The sequence below is a fragment of the Bos indicus genome, chromosome 11 (genome assembly GCF_029378745.1).
Source record: "Bos indicus isolate NIAB-ARS_2022 breed Sahiwal x Tharparkar chromosome 11, NIAB-ARS_B.indTharparkar_mat_pri_1.0, whole genome shotgun sequence".
Lineage (NCBI taxonomy): Eukaryota > Metazoa > Chordata > Mammalia > Artiodactyla > Bovidae > Bos > Bos indicus.
This window is the reverse complement of record NC_091770.1, coordinates 67,273,975-67,288,285: the sequence shown is the minus strand read 5'-3', so window position 1 is coordinate 67,288,285 and position 14,311 is coordinate 67,273,975. Positions and strand designations below refer to the sequence as shown.

The window sequence follows — 14,311 nt, the reverse complement described above, 5'->3', positions numbered from 1 at the left end:
CTTTACTTAATGAAGAGGCCCACATGCTTATAGCTGCTGGTATGAATTAGCTACTTCAAAGATAGCTACCTATTTTGATTAATGGACTGTTTTGTTTACCTTGGAAAAGAAATAGAAGAAAAATGACTTCTCTGATTTCTACTTTTTCTGAAGAGTGAGCATTAGTTTTTTATTAAGTTGGAAGGCGAGATTGCCACTCAGCACAAGGTTCTGGATTCATTCCCTACCAGGCTGGTGAAATTCAAGAAATTTTGGCAAGGGCAGTCACGCCAACTGTCTGTTTACCTAGATAGTTATACAACTACAAAGCTGGGCTGGATTTTTATTTTCCTAAGTTATTTCAAAGCAATTAGTAACAGAATTGAACTCACTTACAAAATGAACCCAGGAAGTTGCTAAGAATAGAACTCTGCAGACAAGGTTGGAAGATGCCCCCTGACCTCCATCTGAAGCCTCGCTTTGCTGCAGCCACTGGAGCATTCTTCTATGGCTCCAGCACACTGTCTTCTGAGCTAGCCCTAACCAAGGCTGCCTGTGCAACCCCAGCCTTCACTGGCAGCATCCAGGTTATTTAAGTTACCATCGCCTTGGTTTCTGGTGAAAGTGAAAGTCGCTCAGTTGTGTCTGACCCTTTGTGACCTCATGGACTATATAGTCCATGGAATTCTCCAGGCCAGAATACTGGAGTGGGTAGCCTTTCCCTTCTCCAGGGGATCCTCCCAAACCAGGGATCAAACCCAGGTCTCCTGCATAGGAGTCAGATTCTTTACTAGCAGAGCCACAAGGGCCCTTGGTTTCTGGTACTCCAAGGCAAACTCAGGCCATGACAGTTTTCCTATGACACTGCTTTCCTCTAGATTCTTTTTTTGAAGATGAAAAATGTTTATTTCCTAAATGAGGAGATATTGGCATTCAACATCAAAACAGCATTCTGTATTATACTTAAAGTAAACACTAGAGAAAAACTCCAACTAAGGAAGGCTTCTCCAACTGGTCCCAGTTATCTCTATCTTCTCTCCTAACATCCTATCCCAACTAACCACAGCCACATGGGCCTCAAACACACCTTCACCCAGGCCATACCCTGAGCAAATTTATCATCTTTCTTGTGAATCAATCCTTCTTTGACTCCCCAGACACTCCATTTCACCATATCACTGGGCATTGTTCATTTCTCAATTAAAGCACTTATGTCAAATTGCAAATCTTTGCAGTACTTGTCTGTTTCCCATGCATTATCTTTGTGTTCCTTGGACTTAGCAAATGTAGTTACTTAGATTCTGTATCAGTCGCAATGGTTTTGTCTGCTTTGTGCTGTAGATCCTCATGTGCCAGAGCCTGCCCTGAATCTTGATCTTGATAGCACACACACACATTTTTTCTCACTCTTTTTCTGGGAAAAATCCCATTAGTTTGGGAAAAGAACTGTCTCAATTCAGGAAAATCTGAAGAATAAAATCATTTAAAAACCCTTGGGAAACAAATTGGTACTATGTTCATCCATATAGAAGTCAAATGTGCTCCAAACCCCAGTGAGTTGTGGCTATCTCAGGGCACGCTGGAGGATCTAGGCTGTCAGAAAATTCTGAGCTTGCAGTTCTCATCTGTGTGAAATGGTACCTCCTGTGATAAGACGCTTCCAGACATGCTGGGTGTGATAGCATATTTTAAATTATAATACTAGAAATCTTCTATGTGGTAATGACACATCAAATTTAGTTAATACTTGTTTTGACTCATTCTTCTAAATAGTCTCCATGATTCATTTACTGAGAAAACTTTTTTTTTCAAAAATAGTGAACATTAACAGAACACACCACTATGTATAAAGTAGATAAACAACAAGATTTACTGTATAGCCCAGGGTACTATATTCCATATCTTGCAGCAACCTATAATGGAAAAGAATTTGAAAAATTATATATATATATGTAAAACTGAATCACTTTGCTGTACACTTGACACTTGCACAATATTATAAATCAACTATACAAAAAATATTGAAGAAACTGCAGCTTAACCCAGTTTGACTTATCACCAGATCTAATTTACTGGTGCTGCTTTCCCTCGTTATTATGCAGGCAACATCTTCAGTCTTTCCCAGCCTGTTGGAACAGGCTTATCATGGACTCAGAAGGAAGCATACTTCTTAATCAGGGGAAAATAGGCTGTTTATAAATAATGAACAGCAAATCTTTTAATGAGATAGTCCCTTAGACTTTTACTCGGCAAGGAGAGGGAATATCAAGGAACTAACACACAGCTGTCACTTTTTAAACTTTACAACAAGACAGACACTGAGACAGGCTCAGATTAACTTGCCCAAGATCACTGCAGGAAATGGAAGGGCTAGAACCTGAAATTAGGATTTTTGACTCAATATTATTCTTAATTCTTCCATTATGCTGTAATCATAGAGCATTTGTTCTGGTTTTGATGCCTTAGGGTTAAGTCTGTTGCATTTTTATTTTAATTCAAAAATTTTCTCTGAATAGGAACTGACATGAGTCCTCTCAGATTTACTCAGCCTTGTCACTGTGGGGCTTCCCTGGTGGCTCAGTGGGTAAAGGATCAGCCTGCAATGCAGGAGACACAGGAGACGTGGGTTTGATCCCTGGATCAGGAAGATCTGGAGGAAGAGGGTATGGCAACCTACTCCAGTATTCTTGCGTGGAAAATTCCATGGACAGAGGAGCCTGGTGGACTATAGTCCATGGGGTTGCAAAGAGTCAGACACGACTGAGTGACTGAGCATGCTCACATTCACACCACTGTAGCCAGGCTATTGATCATATAAATTAGGAGGAAAGAGAGGGTGTCCACTGAGTTAGTGTTGATTTTAGACTTTTATGTCTAACTTTAGGTCTCCTCTTCAAAGATTGTGATTCTCCAACCTGGAAACCAACACTAATCAAATCCTAATAGTTAATAGGGAAGAGCATCAGCTGGGTCTCACTGCTGATCACCAGGTGACCAAGGGTGTGGAGTGCACATCCTAGGAAAGTAATTGGCAACCTGAGAGATGGACCTCAATTAGAAGGCCCAAGATATTGATACAAAATAAGAGGGAAAAAAAAAAGTCATGTTTCCTGGGAGGGACCATGAACAAACTATGCTTATGGCCGTATTCAGTCCTGCTCAGGTTGGTTTCACTTTAGCAGAAGGTCACTTTCCACTTCTCACCTGTTGTTATCATTTTTCAAACCACCACTTGGGTTTTGTCTCCTTTATGAAGCCCTCATGACTCTTCGTGGATTCTCCCCTTTTTCTCTACTCTGAAATCCTACAGCATTTATACACCTGGCTCCCACAACCTTGTTCTTTATTACATACTCTTTTATGAGTTTGTTGGATTCACGTCTCAAAATGGATTTTAAGTTCCTTAAGGACAGCGACTTGCAAAATGTAAATGGAGCACCAGAGACACAGGAAGAATTTGAGAAATACTTGTTGGATGATTCTCTGGTTTTTGTACACTTCAGGTGGAAAATTATACAATTTTAAGGTTATTTACATAAAAGAAGACAATCTTTCATAAAAAGTTCTGGTAAGGTCCTAAATTTGCTTGCATTGTTATCAAAATGACAAATTGCTTTTTGCTATTTCCCTTAGAGCAGTACATTTTGGTGATTTTTCTCAACCTATTTCTAGAGCTGGGGAAAAAAAAGGAGGCTGGTGAAGACTCTTAGAGATGGGATGTATTCAAATATGCTGGGAAGAGAGAGCTTTGGATCTTTGACCATTTTCTATAGTCATGGAGCTCAACAAAGTTTACCATTTGTATAGGAATCTTTTAGTTCTTGGATGGAAAAATGTCTTTCCTGTAAAACTTCATGGAATTTCTGCTCCTGGCAGAGGCAATAGTTATTCATTGCAGATCTTGAAAACTTGTGACATGGTTGTCCAAATGGGCACCAAATAAAGCGAGAAAAGAACAGGTTCAACTACATATTTTAAAATTATTTTTGGTTCCAGGGGATGGACTGGGCAGGCTGCAACTGGCACTGACAAGACTAACCCTTTACTCAGACCCAAGGGATCATTTTTGATCTAAAAACCTTGTCCTCCAAACCAGCTGCCCAAGAAACAAAGGGAAGTCCAAGACCTTCATATTCTGGAGGACCACCCACTCCTCTTGCATCTCTATTTGTCCAGTGATGGCTTTAGTCCTTTTAATTTGAGCTTCTACAGGACCTGTTGGGGACTGGGGTTGAATATTTCACTATAGGTCCTCTTCTCTGGATGATTTTGGCCAATTTGTCTGCCCCCTTGCAATCACTTGGGTTGATCAAGCGACAAACATGTTCTCACAGGACTACATGTTGTGTCGAAAGAGTTATTTTGTTACACTGGGACTCTGAAGTGAGGAGCAACTCCTTGGGAAGAATCTCCAATTAGGTCCATCATTTTGACTAAGCTTCCACTATAATAACAACTAACATTTATTGAACACTTACTACAGGCCAGCCCTTCTACCAAGCCCTTTACATAATCATTTCATTTAATACTCACCATACTGCGAAGGGATGCAAATTATTATTATTCTAATTTTACAGATTAGGAAGTTGAGGTACCTAGAGGCTAAATAACTCAGTCATAGGCCACGGGACTAGTGGACAAAAAACTGATGTGATTCCTCCTCTGCCTCAGATCCTCTCTGGCTTTAGCCTTCTTCCTGTCAACTGAGGGCTACTCCTTGGCCAAAGCCCTTGGGACCATTCTTTTTTTTTTTTTTTTTAATTATTTACTTAAGTATAGTTAATTTATAATGTTGTGTTAGTTTCTGGTGTACAGCACAGTGATTCAGTTATATTTATATATGAGTATATAGACTCTTTTTCATATTCTTTCCATTATGGTTTATTATAGGATATGGAATTCAGTTCTGTGTGCTACACAGTAGGACCTTGTTATATATCTATTAAATATATAGTATTTATTGGATATATGGCATTTTGTATCTGCTAATCCCAAACTCCTGATTTATCTCTTGCCCATCCCTTTTCCCCTTTGGGAACCATAAGTTTGTTTTCTATGTGAAGTTTCTTTGTATCATATTTTAGATTCCACGTATAAGTGGTAGCATATGGTACTTTGTTTTCCTCTACTTACTTCACTTAGTATGACAATCTTCACCTAGTACAACGATAGGTCCGTCCTTGTTGCTGCCAATAGCATTATTTCATTTTTTTTCATGGCTGATTAATATTCCATTGTATATATGTAAATTACATCTTATTTATTTATTCATCTGTCAATGGAAATTTAGGTTGCTTCCATGTCCTGGCTATTGCAAAACGGTATTGCTATTAACATTGCAATGCATATTTCCTTTGAATTAGATATATGCCCAGGAGTGGGATTGATGGATCTTATGGCAACTCTATTTTTAGTTTTTTTATGGATCCCCCATACTGTTCTCCATAGTGGCTGCACCTTGGGGCCATTCTTGATTCCTCTCCTCTCAAGCCGTATGTCTAACGATTTGGGAAATATGCTAGCTTTGCCTTCAGAACATATCTGACTATGATCTCTTCTCTCGTCACCATTGTTCCCACCTGAGTCAAGTTGCCATCATCACTTGTGCCTGAAATATTGCCATAACCCTCCTAACCAGTCAAGGTCCTTCTATCCTTGTCTTCCTATTGGCCATTCCAGCAGCCAGAGTGAACTTTCAAACGCAAGCCAGGTTGCGTTGCACCTCTGCAAAAGCCGAAGTTCTCACAAGACCCTCCACTCTCCATCCCATACCCTCACTGCCTACTGCTTGCCTCACTCTCTCCTTGTGACTAATCACCAGCCCTCTTTCTTCCTTGAATATACCAGCTGCCCCTGGTGATGGGCTCTGAGCAGTGGGGCTCACCGTTCGCAAATTCTCCCTCACAGTTAACTTCAGAGTCTCTATTCAAACGCCACTTCTCAATGTATCTCTATTTAAAATTTGTACTCACTCACTCACGCAGTACCAAATTCCCTTACTTGGTTCTATTCTTTTCTTTGTTTTACTTCTGGTGGTATGGGTTGTGTGATCTTAGTTCCTCCACCAGGGATTGAACCCAGGCCCATAGCAGTGAAAGCATGGACTCCTAACCTCTGGATCATCATGGAATTCCCTTGGCTTTTTTTTTTTTTTTTTTTCTAGAGCTTATATCACTTCTAACATAGAGTGTGATTCATTTGTTATGTCTATTGTTCGCTGTCTGCTTTCTCCCCTGCATCCCTGTGAGATAAGAGATTTTTGTCCTTTGTGTCTTCTAACGTATCCTGAGCACCCCAGGCAGTGCCCATCTGGCACATTGTGCGTGATCAGTGAATATTTGTTGAATAAATGAGTGAATGGACCTGGATCTAAAATCTTAGGGTCCTTATAACTTTGTCATAGATATGCAGCCTTCTCAAGTGAAAGGCGAATAATGCAGATGTTATGAGGTGATGGTGATCAAGGGTTAGTTGAACAGAAAACTTAGTGATTTGCACTCAGATTAAGGAGATGGGAAATGTAAGGGAGGGGGCGATACTAGAGTGACTTGACTGGGAGTTCTTTTCCTTTTGGGTTATGTCAGTGAGGACACCATCTCTTCTTGGCTTAGAGGCCCAGGACTTGAGTTTATCGTCCTGCCCCTGCCACCCCACAGGCTTGGTCCCGAGATATTTCCCCTTCCCACCTCCCTGCCCTCGCGACTCAGGACATGGCTGTTTCTCTGGTCCGGTCAGACATAATGAGAAACACAGGCCCAAACTGTTGGGTCATTCCAAAACGGGGAGGAATCTGGAATGGCGTTGTTAGATTTGGGGTATTTTAATCATTTCCTGCAGGTTGGCAGTTTCCAACAGGGTCAGTTTCTGAAAGAATCGGGCAGGGCATGCTTGGAGACATGTCACTGCTCCCGCATCCAGCTTTCAGATTTGGTCTCCAGATTTGAGGTTCCACTGAGGTGTGACTGAGACACAAACATCGCTCAGGGGTGACAAGTCTGACACGTCTCTGTGATGACGCTAGGCTCTTACTTTGGTCAAGTGGAACTTTTCCGTTGTCTGTACCCACTGCATTGGTTTACCCAGCTGTCAAGAAAGCTGAGTGGCTCCTAACATAGGATGGACTGTATATGTGTGGGGGGAGAGGTGGAGGAGGGACAACTGAGGAAGCTGGGTGCATCGTCCCTTGTGAGGCCTGGCCTCCTGCTCCTCCAGGAAACAATTCATGTTTATCTTGTCCAGCTCCAGGGCCTGACTGCTCTCCCTCATCCACCTGGATAGTGTTAAGGACACAAACCCCAATCACTGAGGGATTCTAACGACATGCCCTCCAAAGGCCAGCTGGAAAGTAACTAAGGTACCTATCTAAGTTGGCCAGCAGGTCACAAAATGCTAGTCTCTAGAGTGATCTTCCCAGGTGGTGCTAGTGGTAAAGAAGTCTCCAATTTGCCTGCCAATGCAGGAGACATAAGAGGCACAGGTTCAGTCCCTGGCTTGGGAAGATCCCCTGGAGGAGGGCATGTCCCCAAGGATAGAGGAGCCTGGTGGGCCACAGTCCATAGGGTCGCAAAGAGTCAGACACAACTGAAGTGACTTAGCATGCAGAGCAATCTCATGGGAAAAGTGCATTTGGTAGAATAGAAACTGAATATTCAACAAAGATCCTTTTGGAAATGTTCGTATTAGGAGCTGAGGTCTGTATATGAGCTAACAAAGCCCTGACTGCTCTCTGACGGGCTGAGCTCCAAGACACTGACAGTGGGAGCAACCTCATAAACCCAGGGGTTCCCAGCCATAGTTGCACAAGAGAACTCCCAAGGGGGCTCTGAACCCACCAAAGCTGGGGCCCGCTGCACAGACTTTGTCCCAGTTGGTCAGGGAAGCCATATTTTTAAAAAGCTTTCCAGGTGATCTCATGGTAGCCAGAAATGAATACTACCTTCCATGAAGGACCCAGAGATGGGGCATCGGAGGAGCTGGCAGAGGATACAGTCTGCCCTCTGCCTCACTACCCCTATGGGCCAAGGTCCCTTCCCCTTCTCTCCCACTTCATGAATTTTCCATTTTCCCCTGGATTATTTTCACAAGCATATTAACAAGTGGCAACTTTTCCAATTCTAAATAAAAGCCTCTCTTTTTACTCCACCTCTTCCTTCAGCTACTGCACCACGCACCACCCACCTCCCCCCTGCTTCCTTTTAGAGGAAAAACTCCCTAAGATGGGTTTTCTGTATATACTGTGCCATTTCCTTCTGTGCATTTTCTCTTAAACCCAGTCCATCTAGGCATCCCCACTCCATACTGCACAGGCCCTGGCCCCATCGTACCGTCTGGTCATGCCAGTGTGTCCAGGTCTCACTTTTAGTAACAGAAACGGGGAACCTGGGAGGCACAGGCCTTCCTGATACACTCCTGACATGTGTACAGCCCCTGAGGTGGCCAAAGGCTGGCCTCGCAGTGCCAGAGTCAAAGCTCAGTTAACAGAATGCAGAACTGGAAAAAACTCGCCAGGGAGATGAGGATGACAGTGATGTTCTCGGTCAAGGGAAAGGCAGGGACTTACGCAGTGTGTGGTGGTGATGATGACAGAACTGGAGATGAAGGAGAGGCCGTCGTTCATGCTGACCTGAAGTGCGGCTTTCCTGCAACGACACGGGGACCAGGGATACTCAGCATGGCGTGCAGACACACAGGGCCCCGGGGGCTCCGTTCTAAACCACCCTCTGAGCTGGCTCCTTTGTAAAACGCGGAGGATGCTCTCCAGGGCCCATCCATCTCTAACACCCTAGAGAGATGTCAGGATATACCCAGCTGGTGCAGCAAGGCAGTGTATCCAGCCTTTCTTACATCATGGCAAATAGAATTGAATGGGCAGAGGCTGCTCCCGTTTAATTTACTTGCCACACTGTAGTAGGTAGGAAGAGGTAGTCTTAACAAACGGTCCAAATCAGCGGGGGATGAACTGGTTAAGCTAGAAACTGTACAATTGTTATCTGGAGTCTCAGTGATGAGATTCTGATGGTGATGGTTTGTTACCACCCAGCCAACACAGAAAGGTACAGCAGCACATGAGCTAACCTGCCTTCTATTTCCTCCCATCTAGAAGATGCTCGTTGAGACACAAGCTTGCCTTCTGCAGCATGGACACAGGGCTAGTTTGTGGAATCAGTGGCATCATGAGCTGATGTCAGGCAACTAGATTTGGAGGCTTTGTGATTTGAACAAACGATTGAAAGCAGAATTCAGATGAACAAGTGTAGCATTTTTCCTTAAAGCTACCATTCTGTCTTCAGTCTGTTAGAGATGTGTTTACAGAGAGGTTAGTTTCTTTCTCTCACCAACACTGCTTGTCTGTTTCCCTGCATATTTCTTTTCTTGCTTAGGATGCTAATTCTCTTCCTTCTCTTGAATATTTTGATCTCATCTCACTAGCACTTATCACAAATGCATCACTGTGAGATTTTCTCCGTAAATTAGTTCACAGAGGCTTGGGCAGTGTGGGTGAAGACACGGAGGAACACTGAACATGGCCTCAGAGGGTCTGACTGTAGGGTCCTGAATCAGCTGTGGATCACTTAGCCTTGCTGAGCTTCTTTTCTGAGTTTCCTTACGACAGCGCTTTGGGCAGCCTGAGAGCTTTCTAGAAATGTAGTTGTGATGAAGCCAGACAGACCTTGTTTTGAATTCATACTCTTCCACTCACTATGTGACCTCGACAAGCTACTTAAATTCTCTCTGCTACAGACTGCACATCTGTAAGATTGCGATGGTTCACTGGGCTTCCCTGATGGCTCAGAGGGTAAGGAATCTACTTGCAATGCAGGAGACCCTGGTTTGACCCGTTTGGGGAAGGTCCCCTGGAGAAGGGAATAGCAACCCACTCCAGTACTCTTGTGTGGAGAATCCCATGGACAGAGGAGCCTGGCAGGCTACAGTGGATCTTGGGAGAATCAAGGTCCCCTCTGTGAAACACTGATGCAGTGCCTAGCTCACTGCACTCATAGCACCACCATCATTATCTGGAGGAGTCTAGAGAAAGGTTCCATAATGACAGCGAAGAGAGACTCTTCTCCTTTTGTCCGCCCCCACCTCCTCTCACTTCCCTGGCTGTGGGGTTTAGTTGCTGGTGGAAACTTACATGCCAACTTCCTTTAAGATAGGTGCTGGACACAGCAAATAAGTATCTTCCACAGTGAAGGGCTTCTCATCTGTAAAAAGGAAGTCATTGGATTAAGAGGAGTGAGGCAAGTTGATAATTTCATATTCGGTGCCTCCTGCAGACCATCAACCAAGTCCTAAAAGACACTAGAAAAGCCATGATGTTTTGAAATATAAACTTGAGTTGTAAAATCCATTAGAGTGAACGCAAGCTCTTCTGCCTGAATGCTTTCTAACCTGTATATCCAACTGAGTCTCAGTGAGCACACAGAGTGAGCTTTTACCACAGACCAGGCACAACCGAGGGGAAATGAGAAGGTATGAGAGTGATCCTTGGGAGCTTCAAGTCTAGGTCTAGTTTGAGAGAGGAGTCATATTCATGGGAAAAGTTTGTTGACTCAACATTGTTTATTGATACAATAGCCAAGACAGGGAATCCACCTAAGTGTCTATCTACAGATGAATGGATAAAGAAATTAGGGCATATGTGTGTAGAATGCAGTATTATTCAGCCATAAAAGTGGAAACCTCACCATTTGTGACGACCTGGATAGACTTTGAGGGCATCATGCTAAGTAAAATGTCAGACAATGAGAGACAAACACCGTATAATCTCACTCATATGTGGAATATAAAAAGGAGAAGAAAAAAAACAACCAAAAACAGAACTCACAGATTCAGAGAACAGATTGCTTGTTACCAGGGGCAGGGGTAGGTGGGGTAGGTGAAATGAGTACGGTGGTTAAAAGGTACAAATTTCCAGGTATAAAATAAATAAGTAATGAGCATGCAAGGTACAGCATGATTTGAAAGTTTACAAGAGTAAATCTTAAAAGTTCTTATCCTAAAGGAAAAAATTATAACTATGTGTGGTGATGGATGTTAACTAGATTTAATGTGGTGATCATTTCACAATATATAAAAATATTGAACCATTATGTTGTACACCTGAAACTAATTATATCTCAATTAAAAAAAAAATTGCTGACACATACAAGAAGTAGCTAAGCCAAAACATCATTTGGCTTCAGAAGACAGAGAGCAGCTCCCTCTAGGTGGGTGACATGATAAGGTCACAGGGAACATAACAGCAGCTGAGTTTTGGGGGAGAGATGGGAAGATGCATTCCTGGTGGAAGAAATGGAAAACAGCAAAGACAGAGCAAACAAAAGGGATGCTCCAGGGTAGGACACAAGGAGGATTTGAAAAGATCAGTATAGGAAAATGTTTGGTCCAAGTTCTTTGAGTTAGACCGAGGGATTTGGACCTAAGCCTATGTGGCTATGTAAAGAACTTTGGAGGTTTTTGGAGAAAAACTTGAAGTGATGATTTTGGAAGTTTTAGCCAATGTCGTTATGAAAGATGGATTCAAGCGGGGGAGGAATCTGGAGCTGGGGGATTTCTTTTTCTTATCCTAATGGATGTCCAGGGAAAAACTTAAGCAGCTTTAATCTGGAACTCCTTAAAAACTTCATCATATCTCAGATTCTGGGGCCAGAAGCAGGGCTGAGAAGTTACTATACTCAGCATATGGTAGCCATTCTTTCATGACTCAACATTTATTGGGAACTCAGCATTCTTTGTTCAAAAGATTGTAGTAGGAACTGTAGGTGATATGAAGATGAATAAATATGCCCCTTTAATCAAGTTGTGAATATAAATGCCTAGAAGACAGAAAGGAATCCATGTGTAATGGAAGGATGCTATGCTGCTGTTGCATTTGATAGGAAATTGATATCTCTAATGACATTTAAATGCAATTGACACTAATCACTTGCCTGAGTGGAGATTAGGAAGCTTCGTGCCCTCCATGATAGGATTTAAGGACCAGACCCACATGAGACAGGAGCTGGAGGACACATCTGAGTTCTAAGCACTTAGTCTCCGTGGAAGGAGGAAAAAGGGATGGCCAATTACAGTTTCCCCTGATGTCTAGGGAGACCTTCAAGTGGTGAAAAGGTAGGGAGATTATTCCAAGTCATTCATTCAACAAATATTTATTCAAGACCTACTATGAACTAGAAACACAGGCTTTTAGAAGAGAAACATGGTCTCTGTTTTCATGGATTTTATAGAAGTTGCAGGGGAGATAGTTATTAAACACATTCAATTTTTTGAAGCAGTAAAAATACTACATTTACTTAGTCTTCAGTACAAGATTTTTTAATTGAAGGAGAGTGGATTTATAATACTATATTAGTTTCCAGTGTATACCATGGTGATTCAATATTTTTATAGATTATACTCCATTTAAAGTTATTACAAAATAATGGCTAAATTTTCTTGTGCTGTACAATATATCCTTGTTGCTTATTTAAACATTTATTTATTAAAAATATATTCTCTTGAATGTCTACCATGTGCCAAGCATTATGCTAGGTCTGGAACTGAACACAATAGACAAAGCCTCTCACTTTTTTTTTTTTTTAATGGCCAGTGTTTTAGTTATCTATTGGAATTAGGGATGTGGCCAAGATCTATGTCCTGGGGAACATCAGATATTGAACTTGCTAATAATAAGTGGCATTTATTTCCTGTTATTCTTTGGGTCTGTAGCCTAAGGAGAAGGGATAATTAGCAGAACAAAATGTAGACACTCTTACACCTTCCAGACAGAGGTCACCTACTAAATCAAAACTTCAGTTAGAGTTCTAATGAGTAACGCTGTTTGCGGGAGGGCTTCACATAGGAAATACAATGAACATTGGGTTTTGCTGAGTGAACAGGAGTTCTGGAGGAGGAGAAATCATGAGGAAAGTACAGCAAAGCACAAAAAAAATACTGTTATTACACATATTACTATTTAATTAAATTGTGTTCAGTACAAAGAAGGAGAATCAGGGGGCAGACTTTCATCTGGAAGGTCAGGAAACATTTCCTTGAGGAAAGGCTCTGTGAGCTGAGACCTGAGGCCAGGTGGAGAGGAAATGGGTTGGCAAAGAGGTGGACCTGCACAGATTCTGGGACAAGAAGCAGCCCAGGTCTTAAGGAGCTAGGAGAAAGCTGACAAGGCTGTTGGATTTCAGTGAGACAGCGGGTAAAATACGAGGCTAGAAAAGGCAGCAGGGCCAGCTGATCAAGCCCTTGTAGATCATGGTGGGTTTGGGGGACTTTTCCTAAGTGTAACAGGAAGATACTGGAGTTTCCCCTCATATTTAGAATGAATGCTGGCAGACTGGGCTTCCCGGGTGGCTCAGTTGTAAAGAATCTGCCTGCCAATGCAGGAGACGCAGGAGATGCAAGTTCAATCCCTGGGTCGGGAAGATACCTTGGAGTAGGAAAAAGATTTCCACTCCAATACTCTTGCTTGGAAAATTCCATGGACAGAAAAGCCTGGCGGGCTATAGTCCATGGGGTCACAAATAGTCAGATGGGACTGAGCACACAGCCCGCAGACACTGGCAGATTATGGAATATGTCAGAATAGTGAGTGTGTTGAGAACAATTAAAAGCTTATGAGAACAGAGGCAGATCACACAGGGCTTGAACTGGGCATTATCTTCAAGATGCTTTTCTGTCCATGATGGTGATGATGACAGTGAGACTTGGGGCATGCTGTGTGCTCTAAGTCATCACACACATCACATAACCATTTTACCTTCCAGTAGTGCTGTCAGGGAAGGCTATTATTCCCTTTACTTTATTTTTTAAATTATTTTTGGCTGAAGGGGGTTCTGGTTGCTTTGTGCAGGCTTTCTCTATTTGCTTTCTTTCTCTATTTGTGAGTGGGTTCTACTCCCTAGTTGCGATGCTCCAGCTTCTTATGCCAGCGTCTCTTGGTGCAGAGCCCGGGCTCTAGAGCCCGCAGGCTTCACTAGCTTTGGCCCATGGGCTTAGCTGCCCTTGCCAGGTGGGATCTTAGTTCCTGGACCAAGGATTGAACCTGTGTTCCCTGTACCGGCAGGAGGATTCTTAACCATTGGGCCACCGAGGAAGTCCCTATTCCCTTCCTGTAAAGGTGAGCAACAGACAAAGATGGAGACACTTGCCAAGTGTTACACAGGAGAGCTCGCATCAGCACGTGGGCAGTCTGGCCGCCACCTCTGGATAAAAGCCAGGCTTGATCTCTTCTCACTATGACCTTGGGAACCAAGGCAAGGCAGGACTCACTAGGCTCATTTTCCAGATGCAAAATGGAGGCTCAGAGAGGCTGTAGTAAACTATGATCTCACAGCAA

At 42.8% G+C, this 14,311-nt stretch overlaps 1 protein-coding gene across 1 annotated transcript in view; it reads right to left on the bottom strand.

Moving 5' to 3' along the window:
* The window catches only part of ANTXR1 (ANTXR cell adhesion molecule 1), a 258,189-nt gene that overhangs the window by 126,572 nt on the left and 117,306 nt on the right, over positions 1-14,311 (bottom strand). Inside the window, exons 11-12 of the mRNA XM_019970429.2 lie at positions 10,115-10,184; positions 8,540-8,618 (exon numbers count right to left, since the gene is read on the bottom strand). Of these exons, the coding sequence (XP_019825988.1) occupies positions 8,540-8,618; positions 10,115-10,184 (149 nt within the window). The remainder of the gene's footprint in view (positions 1-8,539; positions 8,619-10,114; positions 10,185-14,311) is intronic.